This window comes from Dunckerocampus dactyliophorus, chromosome 1, assembly GCF_027744805.1.
Source record: "Dunckerocampus dactyliophorus isolate RoL2022-P2 chromosome 1, RoL_Ddac_1.1, whole genome shotgun sequence".
NCBI classification, from domain to species: Eukaryota; Metazoa; Chordata; class Actinopteri; order Syngnathiformes; family Syngnathidae; genus Dunckerocampus; species Dunckerocampus dactyliophorus.
This window is the reverse complement of record NC_072819.1, coordinates 50,725,570-50,739,259: the sequence shown is the minus strand read 5'-3', so window position 1 is coordinate 50,739,259 and position 13,690 is coordinate 50,725,570. Positions and strand designations below refer to the sequence as shown.

General features: G+C 43.3%; 1 protein-coding gene across 4 annotated transcripts in view; it reads left to right on the top strand.

Moving 5' to 3' along the window:
• Window positions 1-13,690, top strand: part of LOC129185146 (neural cell adhesion molecule 2-like) — a 243,331-nt gene that overhangs the window by 214,788 nt on the left and 14,853 nt on the right. For all 4 annotated transcript variants that reach the window (XM_054781890.1, XM_054781881.1, XM_054781871.1 and 1 more), the window contains exons 9-15: window positions 2,526-2,676; window positions 3,887-4,074; window positions 5,217-5,313; window positions 5,755-5,928; window positions 9,191-9,310; window positions 11,518-11,639; window positions 13,263-13,437. In XM_054781890.1, coding sequence (XP_054637865.1) covers window positions 2,526-2,676; window positions 3,887-4,074; window positions 5,217-5,313; window positions 5,755-5,928; window positions 9,191-9,310; window positions 11,518-11,639; window positions 13,263-13,437 — 1,027 coding nt within the window. The remainder of the gene's footprint in view (window positions 1-2,525; window positions 2,677-3,886; window positions 4,075-5,216; window positions 5,314-5,754; window positions 5,929-9,190; window positions 9,311-11,517; window positions 11,640-13,262; window positions 13,438-13,690) is intronic.

The following is a 13,690-nucleotide window of genomic DNA, read 5'->3' as shown; positions in this document are numbered from 1 at the left end:
TTTTTGGGGGGGGTTGCATAATTTTTTAATTCAAGAAAATAAGTGTTTGTTGTTTGTGTGTCTTGGCATTCAAAGCAACCAGTACTGTATATTGAAAGCAAGTATTGAATTAATTTCCTTGGAAGTACCGATGTGTATTGATGAGGTGCTTTTCCTGCAGAAAATAAACCAAATATTTTCCACTAAGAGTCGCTGAAATGCAGATGAATTCTGATAGCTCCAGAGGCGATGAACTGTTCCGTTTGCCGATATAAAATCAAAATGCTCCCACGTGGCTGAAACCTTTATTTCCTTTCAGTCTCCATGTCACGCTGGATTAAATGGAGGCTTTGTGCTTCAAAAGATTTCTTATCGCAGCGTCGTGGCACTCCAATGACAGAAGTCAGACTCGCTTTCTTATAAACACGGTTTGGCGCCTCAGTGACAAGCGAAACAGCAACTGTATCAGTCGCGTGGCTTTTTCTTAAAGCGATGAACGCACCGACGCGCCGCTTGGCCCTGTGAGCTTGACGCATCGATGTTCCCGGAGCCATCGCCAAAGGTTACTTTTACCTTCACTGAAGACGTGATTCTTGACAACTGTCCCCAAAGACACAATGTGGCAGCGAGATCAACCACAACCACCTTCCTGTTTTGACATGAGTGGTTCCCTGGATTCAGTAGTGTGTCGTGACAAAACAGGAAGACGGTGTCTGTGTTGTGTCTCACTGCCACATCGTGTCTTTGGTAACAGCAGTCTTCAGTGAAGGTGAAAGTAACCTTAACTGTTCATTCAGCCTTGTCATTCGTCTATTACGCGCATTTAGAACTATTTTTTTAATGTAAAACCATCATTAAAACTATAAAAACATGTATCAAATTAAGAATACATATGGATTCAATCAGTGTATTCATAACACGACAAGATGCGCACCATATTGTACCCTATCCGGAGAATGAACGCAAGCCGAGGCAAAATCGTGGTGTAAATTTTTGATGTTAGGCTAACCGGGGTGACGGCTAACTGAGGTGCCACTGTACAATAAATAAATAGCAAGGATGGGACTAAAGCAGTGAGTCAGATTAATGACGGCCGTCATAATATAATGCAGTATGTCCTTTCAGGCGCAGTTACTTTGTAAAATATGCATGAGTCCAGTGTTTTACCTCACAAACTATTTTCGTCTCAGCTGCCCACATCCACCAGGAAGCCGTGTTCTTGCAATGAGAAGCTGGAGTGTCTCAGATTGCATGCAAGTGTCCGTTTTCTCAGGCAGTCCGAGCGGTAGATACTTGATGCAGCTTGCTGTTGCTGTTGAAAGCCAATTCTGCATGATGATGGATCGCCAAGGATGGTTTTGTGTTTGAAAACACCCCGGAGGAGACTGAAACTCAATAAACAGCCATATAGTCTAACTAGTGTACGGCTGTTTATGGGAAGGGTATGTCAAAAATGTTGTGTCTTATGGAGACATTGTGTCTATGTCGACAACTGCCAGCAGGGGGTGCCTCAATTGGTGGATTGTCTGTCATTCTGTAAAAAAACAAGACAAGTTATTGTTACCACGCAGGAGACTTGAGATCAGACAATGACGGATTGCGTCGTATACAGCACCATTTCAACCCACCCACCGTGCCTGACCTTCCAATGACCTTGCGTTCCAAAGGCGTTCGAATACTGCTCGTTGGTTCTGACACCGCCTGCTGCGTGTGTCCTGTCTTCAAACCAGGGCCTCCACGTTTTGTTTTGTTTTTTCCAACACCGATCTATTGAACTAATCTGCAGTAATAAGCCAATGCCATCAGTCGCCATACAAATGCAATAACCTGGTAAACTGGCGCAGACCTCCTCCTAATGCCATATTCTGATTTACACCATGAATGTTAGTCCTCCATTTATGTTATCTACATATTTAGATTCCTCAAGCATGAAAACGTAGCATTAGCAACTGGATTCATCATGATATCAATATTAGTTCAGTAGTGACTTATAAGTGGTATTGTCTATAATGGCGTTGTTAATCTGGATGGAGCTCCATAGCTTTTGAACATACAACAAATCCTTTATGGCTTTATATAATGGTGTTTGTTGCGTGTTTATAGCTTCATTTGTTGCATTCCTATGAAGAAATATCCAAAGGTCCCCTATTTCTTCTTATTCTGAATCATAGTTTCAGGAATGATTCCATTATTTGGATCAATCTGTTGGAAACTTGTCCTGTAGTTTTTTTTGCACAAGTGCTCTGACCATTTTTTGTGGAGTGATATTTACAAATGCCGAAAATGGTCCTATTTCGCAATGTTAAAGAATCCTTTAAAAAAAAAATCCTGGATCCAGACGGTGATCCGGATCACACCCAAAAATTAATCAGTCCCATTTCCGACAATTCCTGACACTTTCATCCAAAATCCATTCAGAACTTTTGAAGTTATTTTGAACACAAACAAACAGATAAACACCGACCAAAACATAACCTCCTTGGCGGAGGTAATTAGCGTGCTTTGTTCCAAATGAATAGCTTCATCTCACCATTTCATGTCCTCAGAGCCAGGATGGACGCTTTGAGGTGCGCGGCCGCCACGGCAAGTCGGTGCTGACCATCAGCAGCGTGAAGCTGGCAGACCTGGGTCGCTTCGACTGCGAGGCACTGAGTAGGATCGGAGGCCATCAGAAGAGCATGTTTCTGGACATTGAGTGTGAGTTCACGTCAAGTGTTTTTTGTTATCCTATCTTCATTTGCAAGGGACAGTTCATCAATGAGGAAAAGTCCCGTATCTAACATGTTTCGAAAATGTTAGTCGTAGGTGAAATGGAAATTCCTTGCTTGTAATTGCAGTGGAAGTCATTACTGATGTGCTATTTTAAAAATACACACACAATTTCTGCTATACAGATAATATTGATGAAGTACTTTGGAAATCCAATGAAAATCGTCATCTTTTGTGTCTCCCACCGTCACGCTCAGTACTTAGCGTGGGAAGCACCTTGTATGTCTTCTGCAGCAAGCAGGTGGCATTGACTGAAAATCATGCTTGGTCCTTTCAATTCTTTTAAACACTATATTGTCTTTCCCAGGCAACACCTCTGCACCTGACACAATCCCTGCTTTTTGCTCCTAGTTTGGAGGTGTTTTTCGGGGTAGACTGGCCCTTGTCTAATGAGCTCTGACACCAAGATGTGGATCTTAGCCAGGGAATGATTGTGTTTATTAGAAGCACTCCTCGGATGGGAGCAGAAGACAGTACGTGTACAATATCTGAATTTCCTTTGCTTCAGTACATGTGTTGCTTGGGCGCCAGGGCATCGGCGGTGATGCTTTTTTTCCCAGACATTCTCACGTAGTACCACATATCACGCATGCATCCAGTGCATCATTAGATGGAAAAATATGTTGCAGTGGCCTCAACTGACAAGTGGCTCCAGTGCAAACTGGAATGAGGCAACCGCTGCTACCCAGCTAATGAACTCATTTACTAAGTCAGTGCAGCCTGCGAGGGGATAACACGTCCTTGCTTGTGACAGAGAGCCAGGCATCAATCTCTCTAATGGAATCCTGCAAGCGAGCATAAAACAACCATAATGCTTCGGCTGAAAGGAATCTGTGCGATAGCTTGCCGCCGCCAAACTCCCCTATTGCTATTTAGGGGGGGAAAGTGAGGCAGTTTGCATCCTTTATTTTTATTCTCGTCATAATGGAGATTTCTGCCCCCAGCATGAAGAGGCTCCAATTATGGTTACTCTTTTATACTGTGGCGGGAGCAGAATGAAATACTTTAATTTTGCATCGAGGGTTAAACCCTCGGGTTATCGTTTTTATGCGTTTGATCACACACATCAGTCATTACTGAAATAATTGTAACTGCACCAACATGAGCGTGACATCCACTATGTTTGTGTTCTGGTCAGATATTCCAAAGTTCTTGACCAACCATACCATCTACTATTCTTGGGAAGGGAACCCAGTGAACATCAGCTGTGATGTGATGTCCAACCCGCCCGCCACCTTGCTGTGGAGGAAAGAGCACTTCACCATCTCTGCGGAGGGGACCGCCAACACTCGAGTGCACAACGGCATGGGCAAATCCGTGCTGGAGGTGTGACCAGTGCATCAACATTTTACTTGTCTTGGTTTGTAGTTGTTGAGATTTGCATTATACAGTAGTACCCGGGTTTTTGTTATTAATCCTTTCCAAAGGTCTGTCTAAAACCGAATACAGTGTTCTCTTGTTTATTGCGGGGGATAGGTTCCCAAAATAGCCCGCAATAAGTGAAATCCGCAAACTTCATTATTTTATATGTTTTAAGGCTGTAAAACCACTCACCATACACTTTATACACTTTTCTCAGAGAGGCATTAACATTTTCTCACATTTCTCTCTTGTTTAAACACTCAAAGTTCAAATTTCCTTACAATTTTAATGATCAACCTACTAAGTTGGACACAAAAAATTATTAAGTAACTCCTCGGCGTCCTCCATGAACCAAAGATTCATTTACAGTATTCCGTAATGGCGCCCGACATTATGTGTGATGGTTGGCTTCCTCTGCCTTTTGGGTGCAGAACGTTTCGTTGACATTGCAGGTTTTGTCGAGGACAAAACATGTGACCATACAGCATTCAAAGTCACACAGCGTTTGCGCCTTCTGTGTTTTCTGTTTTTTACAGTATTGGCGGTTAGAAAGCAGCTCACACAGTTAGCTAGTTTGCTAGCCATGACCACAACAAAAGACGGCACAAAGGAGATTGAGTGACAATGGATGGATGGTCTAAAGCCAGTCAGGACGCAGAAGACAATGGGCGGTGCAGACAGAAGAGAGAGACTAGACACACCACCGCCTCGTGTTAAAGCACAGAACTACAACACTCATCTTCCCACAATGCAGTTCTTCTTAAAGGGCCAGGCTCGGCTTGTAACAACACTCATATGCTGTAAAAAAAAATACTATTTTGGAGAAACTGACTAGTTTCTGTTATATTCTCATTAGTTTGCTAAATGAATGAGCCTTACAGGGTACCGTAGTGTTGTATAAACTAAATGTTTGAGCCAACATGGCTGAACAAACAGTCTTCATTAACGCCACAAGATTCAACATGCAAAAGGTAAAATACATCAGTTTGTAACAGACAAAAACAAAAACAAGTAGTCGAAAAATGAAATCATACAAAAACTGCGACCTTCGAAAACTGAAGTTCCACGGTATTTCTGGGAGTATTCATTTAAATGTTTGCTTTCAGGTCACTCCGATGTCTGACAGGGACTTTGGTCGTTACAACTGCACGGCTCGCAATAACATCGGCATTCGATACCAGGAGTTCATTCTGGCCCAGGCTGGTGAGTTTGACCCTTGACCTCCAAGTGTGGTAGTATAAGCACTTAAGACTCTGCCTCTCCAAGAATGGTAATGGGCTTATTTGCTATTCTCGGGGAGATAAGTTCCACCACAACCTCGGTTCACACTATCCTAATCTCAAACAGAGCCCGTCTGATTTACCATGCCCCTCTCTATTTACTGAAGTAGCCCCTAATTTAGGGTAGTGCCGTCCTATTCACGATTGTGCATTCCAATTATCTTTAGTGCAGATCCAATCGCTCAGGCTAACAAAAGTAGTGAATAACAGCTGACCTCACATGTACTCCTGCGGGAAACAAGGGTTTTTCGAAGGTCGGCTATGAGACGAGACAGGCAGCTTGTTGAAGACTGTACTCGTCCTTTTTGGGATCCTTGGGATGTTTTGCATATCGTAGCTTAACTGTGATTCCGTGTGTTTGCAGATGTGCCGTCCAATCCATACTCGGTTCGCCTGTCGGCCGTCTCCCAGCGCCTGGCCACCGTCACCTTCATGAAGCCGGACTCGCACGGCGGTGTGCCCATCAGCTATTATTTAGTCCAGTACAAGGAGGTGGGCCCGCAGGACTGGAGGGATGTCAGGTCACATAGCGTGCAAAGTGAGTTTTAGATGGAACACTGAATTTATCAACAATAAAGGACCACTCTGTTAAGTTAGTTTCACCTCCCCTTACGTGTTCGTTAATCTCCAATTATGAGAAGCAATAGGACTCGCTAACCAGTAGAAGGTTAACTAAATGTATCGCAAATATGTCAGACTGAATAGAATCACAAGCACAGAATTCCGGACTAAAATGTAAATTGTCTTCCAACGTCCTCCTGCTGCCTCCCGACCAGAAGAAGAGAGATTCCGTCCCGAGGGATTGAATCTTCATCTTTCTGTAGATGTCTTCCCGACGGGCGGGATGTACGTTGGCGCCAAGCTATCTTAGTTTGCAACACTTAAACACTTAAACCGTTCCCCCTGCAACCTGTGTTGACTAGGAACATTTGTATTACAATCAGAGCTGTTCATCAATGAATCCACGATTAATCAACTACAATTATTATTGTACGTATTTTTTTGAAAGGTAAATATTCTCTGATTTCATCTATGAAAGCAAACCTTTTATCTTTGTGTTTTGGGCAAAACAAGACAGTGATTGACATGTTTGCCTCTTGTCCTATATGATGCAGACCAAACCACTAATTACTTGTGTTTGGTTGACATTGATTTGGTCTGTGTAGGGCAGGGGTCACCAATCCATCGATTGCAATCGACCAGTTAATCATTGGGACTTGCCAGGTCGATCGCCCTGGTAAATTCCCTCATTATGCGTTTAGATTTAGTGGAGGCATTGTTCAGGACCAATGGCACATTGATAAGATACCAGATACCAGACAACACATCAGACATTATATCCATGTCAAATTAGCCAGTTGGATAAAAATCTGAATTGTGTATTAATAAAGCGAATCAAACGCTCCTTTGCTATCTGACCGTAACGGCTGCATGGACGAGGTGCTCCAGCAAATTTGCTTAAATCACATATTATTAAGGGAGAAAAAGCATTCAAACTTACATGGCCCTGTGTGAAAAAGTGATTGCCCACCTGAGATTAGTGTGGAAAAGGTTATAAAGCCATTTCTAAAGCTTTGGGACTCCAGCCAACCACAGTGAGAGCCATTATCCACAAATGGCCAAAACATGGAACAGTGGTGAACCTTCCCAGGAGGGGCCGGCCAACCAAAATGACCTCAAGAGTGCAGCGATGACCCATCCAAGAGGTCACAAAAGACCCCACAACAACATCCAAAGAACTGCAGGCCTCACTTGCCTCAGTCAGAGTTCATGACTCCACCATAAGAAAGACACTGGGCAAAAACGGCCTGCATGGCAGAGTTCCAAGACCAAAACCACTGCTGAACAAAAACAACATTAAGGCTCGTCTCCATTTTGCCAGAAAACATGTTGATGGTCCCCAAGACCTTTGGGAAAATACTCTGTGGTCTGACGAGACAAAAGTTGAACTTTTTGGAAGGTGTGTGTCCCATTACATCTGGCGTAAAAGTAACGCCGCATTTCAGAAAAAGAACATCATAGCAACAGTAAAATATGGTGGTGGTAGTGTGATGGTCTTCAGGACCTGGAAGACTTGCTGTGATAAATGGAAGCATGAATTGTGCTGAAGGAGAATGTCCGGCCATCTGTTGGTGACCTCAAGCTGAAAGCAACTTGGGTTCTGCAGCAGGACAATGATCCAAAACACACCAGCAAGTCCACCTCTGAATGGCTGAAGACCTTGGAGTGGTCTAGTCCAAGTCCTGACCTGAATCCTATTGAGATGCTGTGGCATGACCTTAAAAAGGAAAAGCCTCCAATGTGGCTGAATGACAACAATTCTGCTAAATTCCTCCCCAGCGCTGGAAGAGACTCATTGCAAGTTATCACAAACGCTTGATTGCAGTTGTTGCTGCTAAGGGGGGGCCAACCACTTATTAGCTTTAGGGGGCAATCACTTTTTCACACAGGGACATGTAGCTTTGGGTTTGTTTTCTCCCTTAATAATAAAAAGTTTCATTTAAAAAGTGCATCAAGTGTTGAGTTGTGTTGTCATTGACTAATATTTACATTTGTTTGATGATCTGAAACATTGAAGTGGGACAAACATGCAAAAAAATAAGACATCAGGAAGGGGGGCCAACACTTTTTCACACCACTGCATGTATCACACCCACAAATCACACATATAGCTGTGACTATATGTGTGACACTTTGTGTTACAGCTGTTGGAACACTTTGCTACGACTTCTAAGCGAAGGGGGGCACAGTGATGATTGGGAGGGAAAATGAGACAGACAGGATTAGCTCATTGTCCTGTGTGTGTGTTCTATGAACGAATGAACGACCCCTACACACACAAAGATAATTCAAGGTTTCCCAGGCTGGAGTCCATAAAAGCATTCTTTACAGAGTTGCCAACACGTGGATGCAAAGTGACTTTTTAGTTGGGTGCACCGTTTGTCCGTACGACAACTGAGACGGTGTACGAAAACAGAGACAATAATTTTGGTTGAAAAGCGGGGCGCAGGAAAGCTGAGGTACCACGGCATTTGTCGAAAAGTTGTGGTAAGACGAGGAATTAAAAGGATGTAAACCAAACTAGTTTTGTATATTCTGGGATTTTTTTGTCTTGAAAACATGTTTACCTTTACTGCGAACAGCTAAGGCTAAATCAAGTAACAGCATTACAGAATGTCATGTCAAGTGGATAAATGAGTGTGATTTTAAGTCGTGTTTAATGTTCTTCTCATTTCAGAATTAAGACCAAACTACGGTTTGGTGCTGCACTAATTAGAACCTCAGGCTCGGCATCCGAGAAGCTCCTCTCCCAGTGTAAAATGCTGCACACAATTACTGTAGATGGCTGAATTATTTTCATTTCAATGTCCTTCTGCAAATTGAAATCTGTGCTTAAAGGCGGGAAAGTAACCTTGCACAGCTGCAAAGCGCCAACTTTGTTACTGGACTAAAGCAGCGCACAAGCTCTTATTATGGAGTCATTCAAGTATTTAATTTGTGCAAACTGACAAAAACAATGTGGCGAGCTCATTACGCTGCCGGCTTTTCGGCGCAGGAAAGGTTATGTAAATGCATTCTAGTGACAGACTGTGCTCTGATATTGAGATTCTCTGTTTACACTCCATTTTTAATATGCGGCGCTTGCACACGGAGAAGAGCAACAAATGAGCAGGTATTCAGCAATCGACTGAATCAGGATCAAACGTGTAAATATTTATGAGCTTGTTTGTTTACCGCAGGAAAAGATGTACGCTCATGTTTGTGCTCACCGTGTGATTGCTGCTTCTGTGTCTCGCTAGCAACGGTGGTGCTGACCGGCCTGGAGCCCAACACGACGTACGAGGTTCGAGTGGCGGCCGTCAACGGGAAGGGTCAGGGCGAGTTCAGTCACATGGAGACTTTTCAGACCTTACCCATCCGTAAGTCTCTCGCCGCCAAGACTTTGTCAACTGTACAAAGGGTTGGACACCTGCTTAACACACCATCCGTCCATCCAATCATTTTCTATGCCGCTTATCCTCACTGGGGTCACGGGGGCATGCTGGAGCCTATCCCAGCTGACTTCTGGCGAGAGGCGGGGTACACCCCGGACTGGTCGCCAATCAACCACAGGCTTACAGCAAATCACGCAGTCATAAAAACAGAACAAAAATACGTAAAGGCAAAGGTCAAAAGCCAGCTTGAATGGGTGTGTCTTCAGCTGTGACTTAAAAACTGATAGTTCAGTTATGGAGCAGACACACTCCCCGTTTCTTATACAGGATCTGGACCTGGAACACTCGAGGTGCAGTTCCCTGACTGGCTGCTAAACAAGTCAGCAGGTTGGATAGGTCGGATGGACCAGGATCATTGATGGCCTTGAACACAAACAGAAGCACCTGAAAGTCCACCCTGAATCGAACTGGCAGCCACAGTAGAGAGAAGAGAATGGGGGTAATGTGGGCATGTTTTGCGGCGTTGGAGAGTCAACGGAGAAGTGATTGATTTAGCCCCATATATAAAGGGCGCTGCAGTAGTCGATCCTGGAACTCATGAAGGCATGAATGGCTTTTTTCAAGGTCAGCGCGGGACAGAAAAGGTTTGACTTTTGACGGGAGCCTAAGCTGGAAGACACTTGCCTTCACACCTGCATTCACCCGTTTGTCAAATTTCCCGTTTGTGCACCAGTCATGGAATAAATGATGGGAGCACCCTTGTTTCTTCAGTTCCTTGATCCACTGCAAAGCCTGGTACAACAACGGTACTTTTGTTTGCACAAATGCAGTATAATGATGCTAGCAAATATAGCTCATAAGACTTGAATTTAAGAGCTGATATCTCGAAACTGCCATGCTTTTCTTCCTAATAAACAAAATCACTTGAGTTCTCTAATAATAATAATAATAATATGAACGAGGTAGTCGAAAGGTTCAATCCGACTTTGTAAATATTGGAAAGGAATGAAATTACAGACAGGAATCTCAACTCCATGTTCCTCACTGACGTAAGGAAATAAATGTAAAGCAAAAACATCAAGCGACTGTGACGGAGTAGGAACGGAAACGATAAAAAGAGTTAACAAGATGACGGACATCAGTAATTTATCATTCCAGACTGGTCAATTTCCTAACAAAATGAAAACAGCTAAAGTAGCTCCAATTTAAAACAAAATGGAGACAAACATCAATTTACAAACTACCGACTGGTCTCCTTACTACCCCAATGTTCAAAAATCATTGCAAAAGCTATTCAACAACAGGTTGGACAAATGTATTCATAAGAACGACTTACTAGTGAAGCATACAGAACTAACATTTCAACTTCCACGGCACTGATGGAAATCACTGAGGAAGTGACGGATGCTGTGCACTGTACAAAGTATTTGACGCTAGGAGAATATACTGTACATCTGCGAGCTTGAAGGTATCGTGTGGTGTACCCCAGGGGTCAATACTGAGACCAAAACTGTTCAGTCTATGCATAAACGACATCTGTAAAGTCACGAAGGAGTGCTTCTTCCTACTCCTTTTTGGACATGCGGAACTGTGAATTGTGTTAAGTGATGTCCATGTTCAAGATGAATTCAGCCATTAGCATTAGCATTACATGAATAGCTGCAGCATTGTACTGCCAAAAAATGTAACTCTTATGAGCTATTTTGTTATATTTGTCCAAACAAAGAAGTCGTATCAGACATTGAAAGGAACAAGAAACTGGGAGGGAGGTTTCATCATTTTTCCAAGACTGATGATGCGTAACATTTGCTACAGCCCAACAAGAGATGGGGCTGGCACGTTGCTTCAAATGCCACTCATATAATGTAAGCAATATTAATACAAATTCTGCCCCCTGGGGTGCATGACAGAAAATAATTGCGAAGCACGGGTTTAAGTAATTCTGGTGCTGCCGGGTTATACTGGAGATGACTACAGGGCGATATAAGCCCCTCATTGATGTGTGGAGTGTATCCAGGAGAGGCCTCACTGAACTATTGCACTATTCATTCTGTCCAAAGCTTCCCTCCTCTGTTTAAAATCCTTTGTCTATCTAGCATCACCACCTGCTCCAACTCACCATCGCAGCGAACAAAAAAAAAAAAAAACATTGTTTTGCCTTTATCTCCTTCCTCCCTCCTTGGGTCCCTTAGGAGAACCAAGTCCGCCTGCAGTCCACGGGCAGAGAGGGATGGGTAAAGCCTACAAGCTGGGGCTGGTCAAGCAGGACGATGGAGGGATGCCCATTGTGGAGTATATAGTCAAGTATAAGACGGTGAGTGACGCGTCATAAACTGGCTGTTGTTTACACTTGCAGTTAAACCTCGGTTTTAGCGCGCCCCAGTTTTTGTATTCGTTTTCGTCTAACATTTTCGCACACTGCATCATTTTTTTTTGACTAGTCAGTTTGCCCTGTACTGTGTCGTTCCACGAAATTGAGTGCCCAAACAAAGCACCCTATGCGTTGCTGTCTCACCGTCTGTGCATTTTTTTATTGACTGTGACCGCTAAATAACCCACCATGGGGCCAAAGAAAGTTGTGAGTATGATAAAGAGTGTGAGAAACAACACTGAATTCAGAATGTACAGGACGTCCGCATCAACAATAAGTTCCAGTCGTGATTTATAATTATTTTACTGATTTCGGCATGTAAAACTCTAATTATTGTCTTTAAAATGTATTTTTTGTTAATCAATTGGATTTACAGGACAAGGATTTCCTATGGGAAAACTTGCCTCGGTTTTTGTCTTTCTTTGTGTGACCTTTTGAAACAGATTAATAACAAAAGCCGGGGCGTGTAAAGGCTATCGTACAAGTAGTCAATGATCACGCCATTTAAAAGGGTTTCAAATTGTATGACAAAAAATAAGAGCAATATATTTGATTACTGAGCTCTTCGCATCAATGAGGAAGATCAAGGAAAGAGGCCGAAATGAAAGTACACAGCGGGGGTCACCAACCTTTATGGAACCTAAAGCTACTTCTTGGGTACCGATTAAAGCGAAGGGCTACCAGTTTGATACGCACTTCTGAAATAGCCAATTTGCTCAATTTACCTTTAACTATATGTTATTAACTACAAAAGCACTCGGAAGCTCAGACCTCCACCAAGCGCCATAGTTCCCCCCATAATGTGATTTAAATATAGTCCTTCATTTATTTTATCTATATATTCAGATTGCTAATGTTAGCATGCTTGCAATGCTAAAATTCTAACGTTAACGTGCTAACATCGAGCATAATAGTGCTAAGTGTTTATATAAGTGTCTAGCTATGAAAATGGCTAAAAATGCTACGATGCTGTTAGCGTGCTAGTGATGCTGACATGCTAACGTTAGCATGCTAGCACATAACATAATAGTACTAAGTGTTTACTGTATATACTGTATGTGTCTACCTGGGAAAATGGCTACAAATGCTACTATGCTAATGTTAGCGTGCCAGCAATGCTAACGTGTTAACATCCTCCTCTCATTCATCGCGAAAATAATTTGGTTTCTGTCTTTTTTCTGCCATCTTTTTGGGGGTCAGTCATCGCCTCATTTCAGCTAGTTTGCACGCTACGCTTTGGTCATGCGCACAATACTGACCTTTGAACTATGCTTGGCCAGATACTTAGGGGCAACCTGGTGCCCTCGGGCACCGTGATACAGAGTGTACAGTATACAGCGGTTGCCGCACGCCTCTAGAAGGTGAAAGCTAAGCTTGTGTGCTCAGAAAGCCTGCGTGAACGTGAGAAGAGTTGAGCTGGTTTGAGTGAGAACAATGCATATTGCGTGTCATTTCCCATGAGTCACATCATAAGTGTTGCACAGCTGTGATTGTGCTAGGTGAGTGTGTGCCGCTGTATTTCCCTTTAACTTCACACCCTCCCGTTTTTTTTTGTTGACCTTCTAGGACAAAGAGGAGCAATGGATGACCAAGCTGGTTCCAGGTTCCAATGATTTTGCAACGCTGCAACCGCTGCAGTGGAACACGAGATACGAAGTGGAGATCACAGCTCGCAATGTGAAGGGTCTGTCGGAGCCCACCTTCTACCAGTTCTTCATGCCTCAGAAACCTGACATCACAGGTAAAAGCGCTGCTATGTTGTGAGGTTTGCCTTGCGGTCATGAACATGTCCAAGGCCCCCGCCCAGTTTGCAGCAACATGCATGCAAATGCACACACGTGTGCAGGAATGCAGGCAGATGCTTTGATGTATGCACCATGTGGTGCTTTGAAGTATCTCTTGTGCGCTCTCACCCCCCCCACCACACACACACATACATGTGTACAGTTAAAATAAAAATGGAATTCCATTATTGTACCCATGTGAGCGCCCCC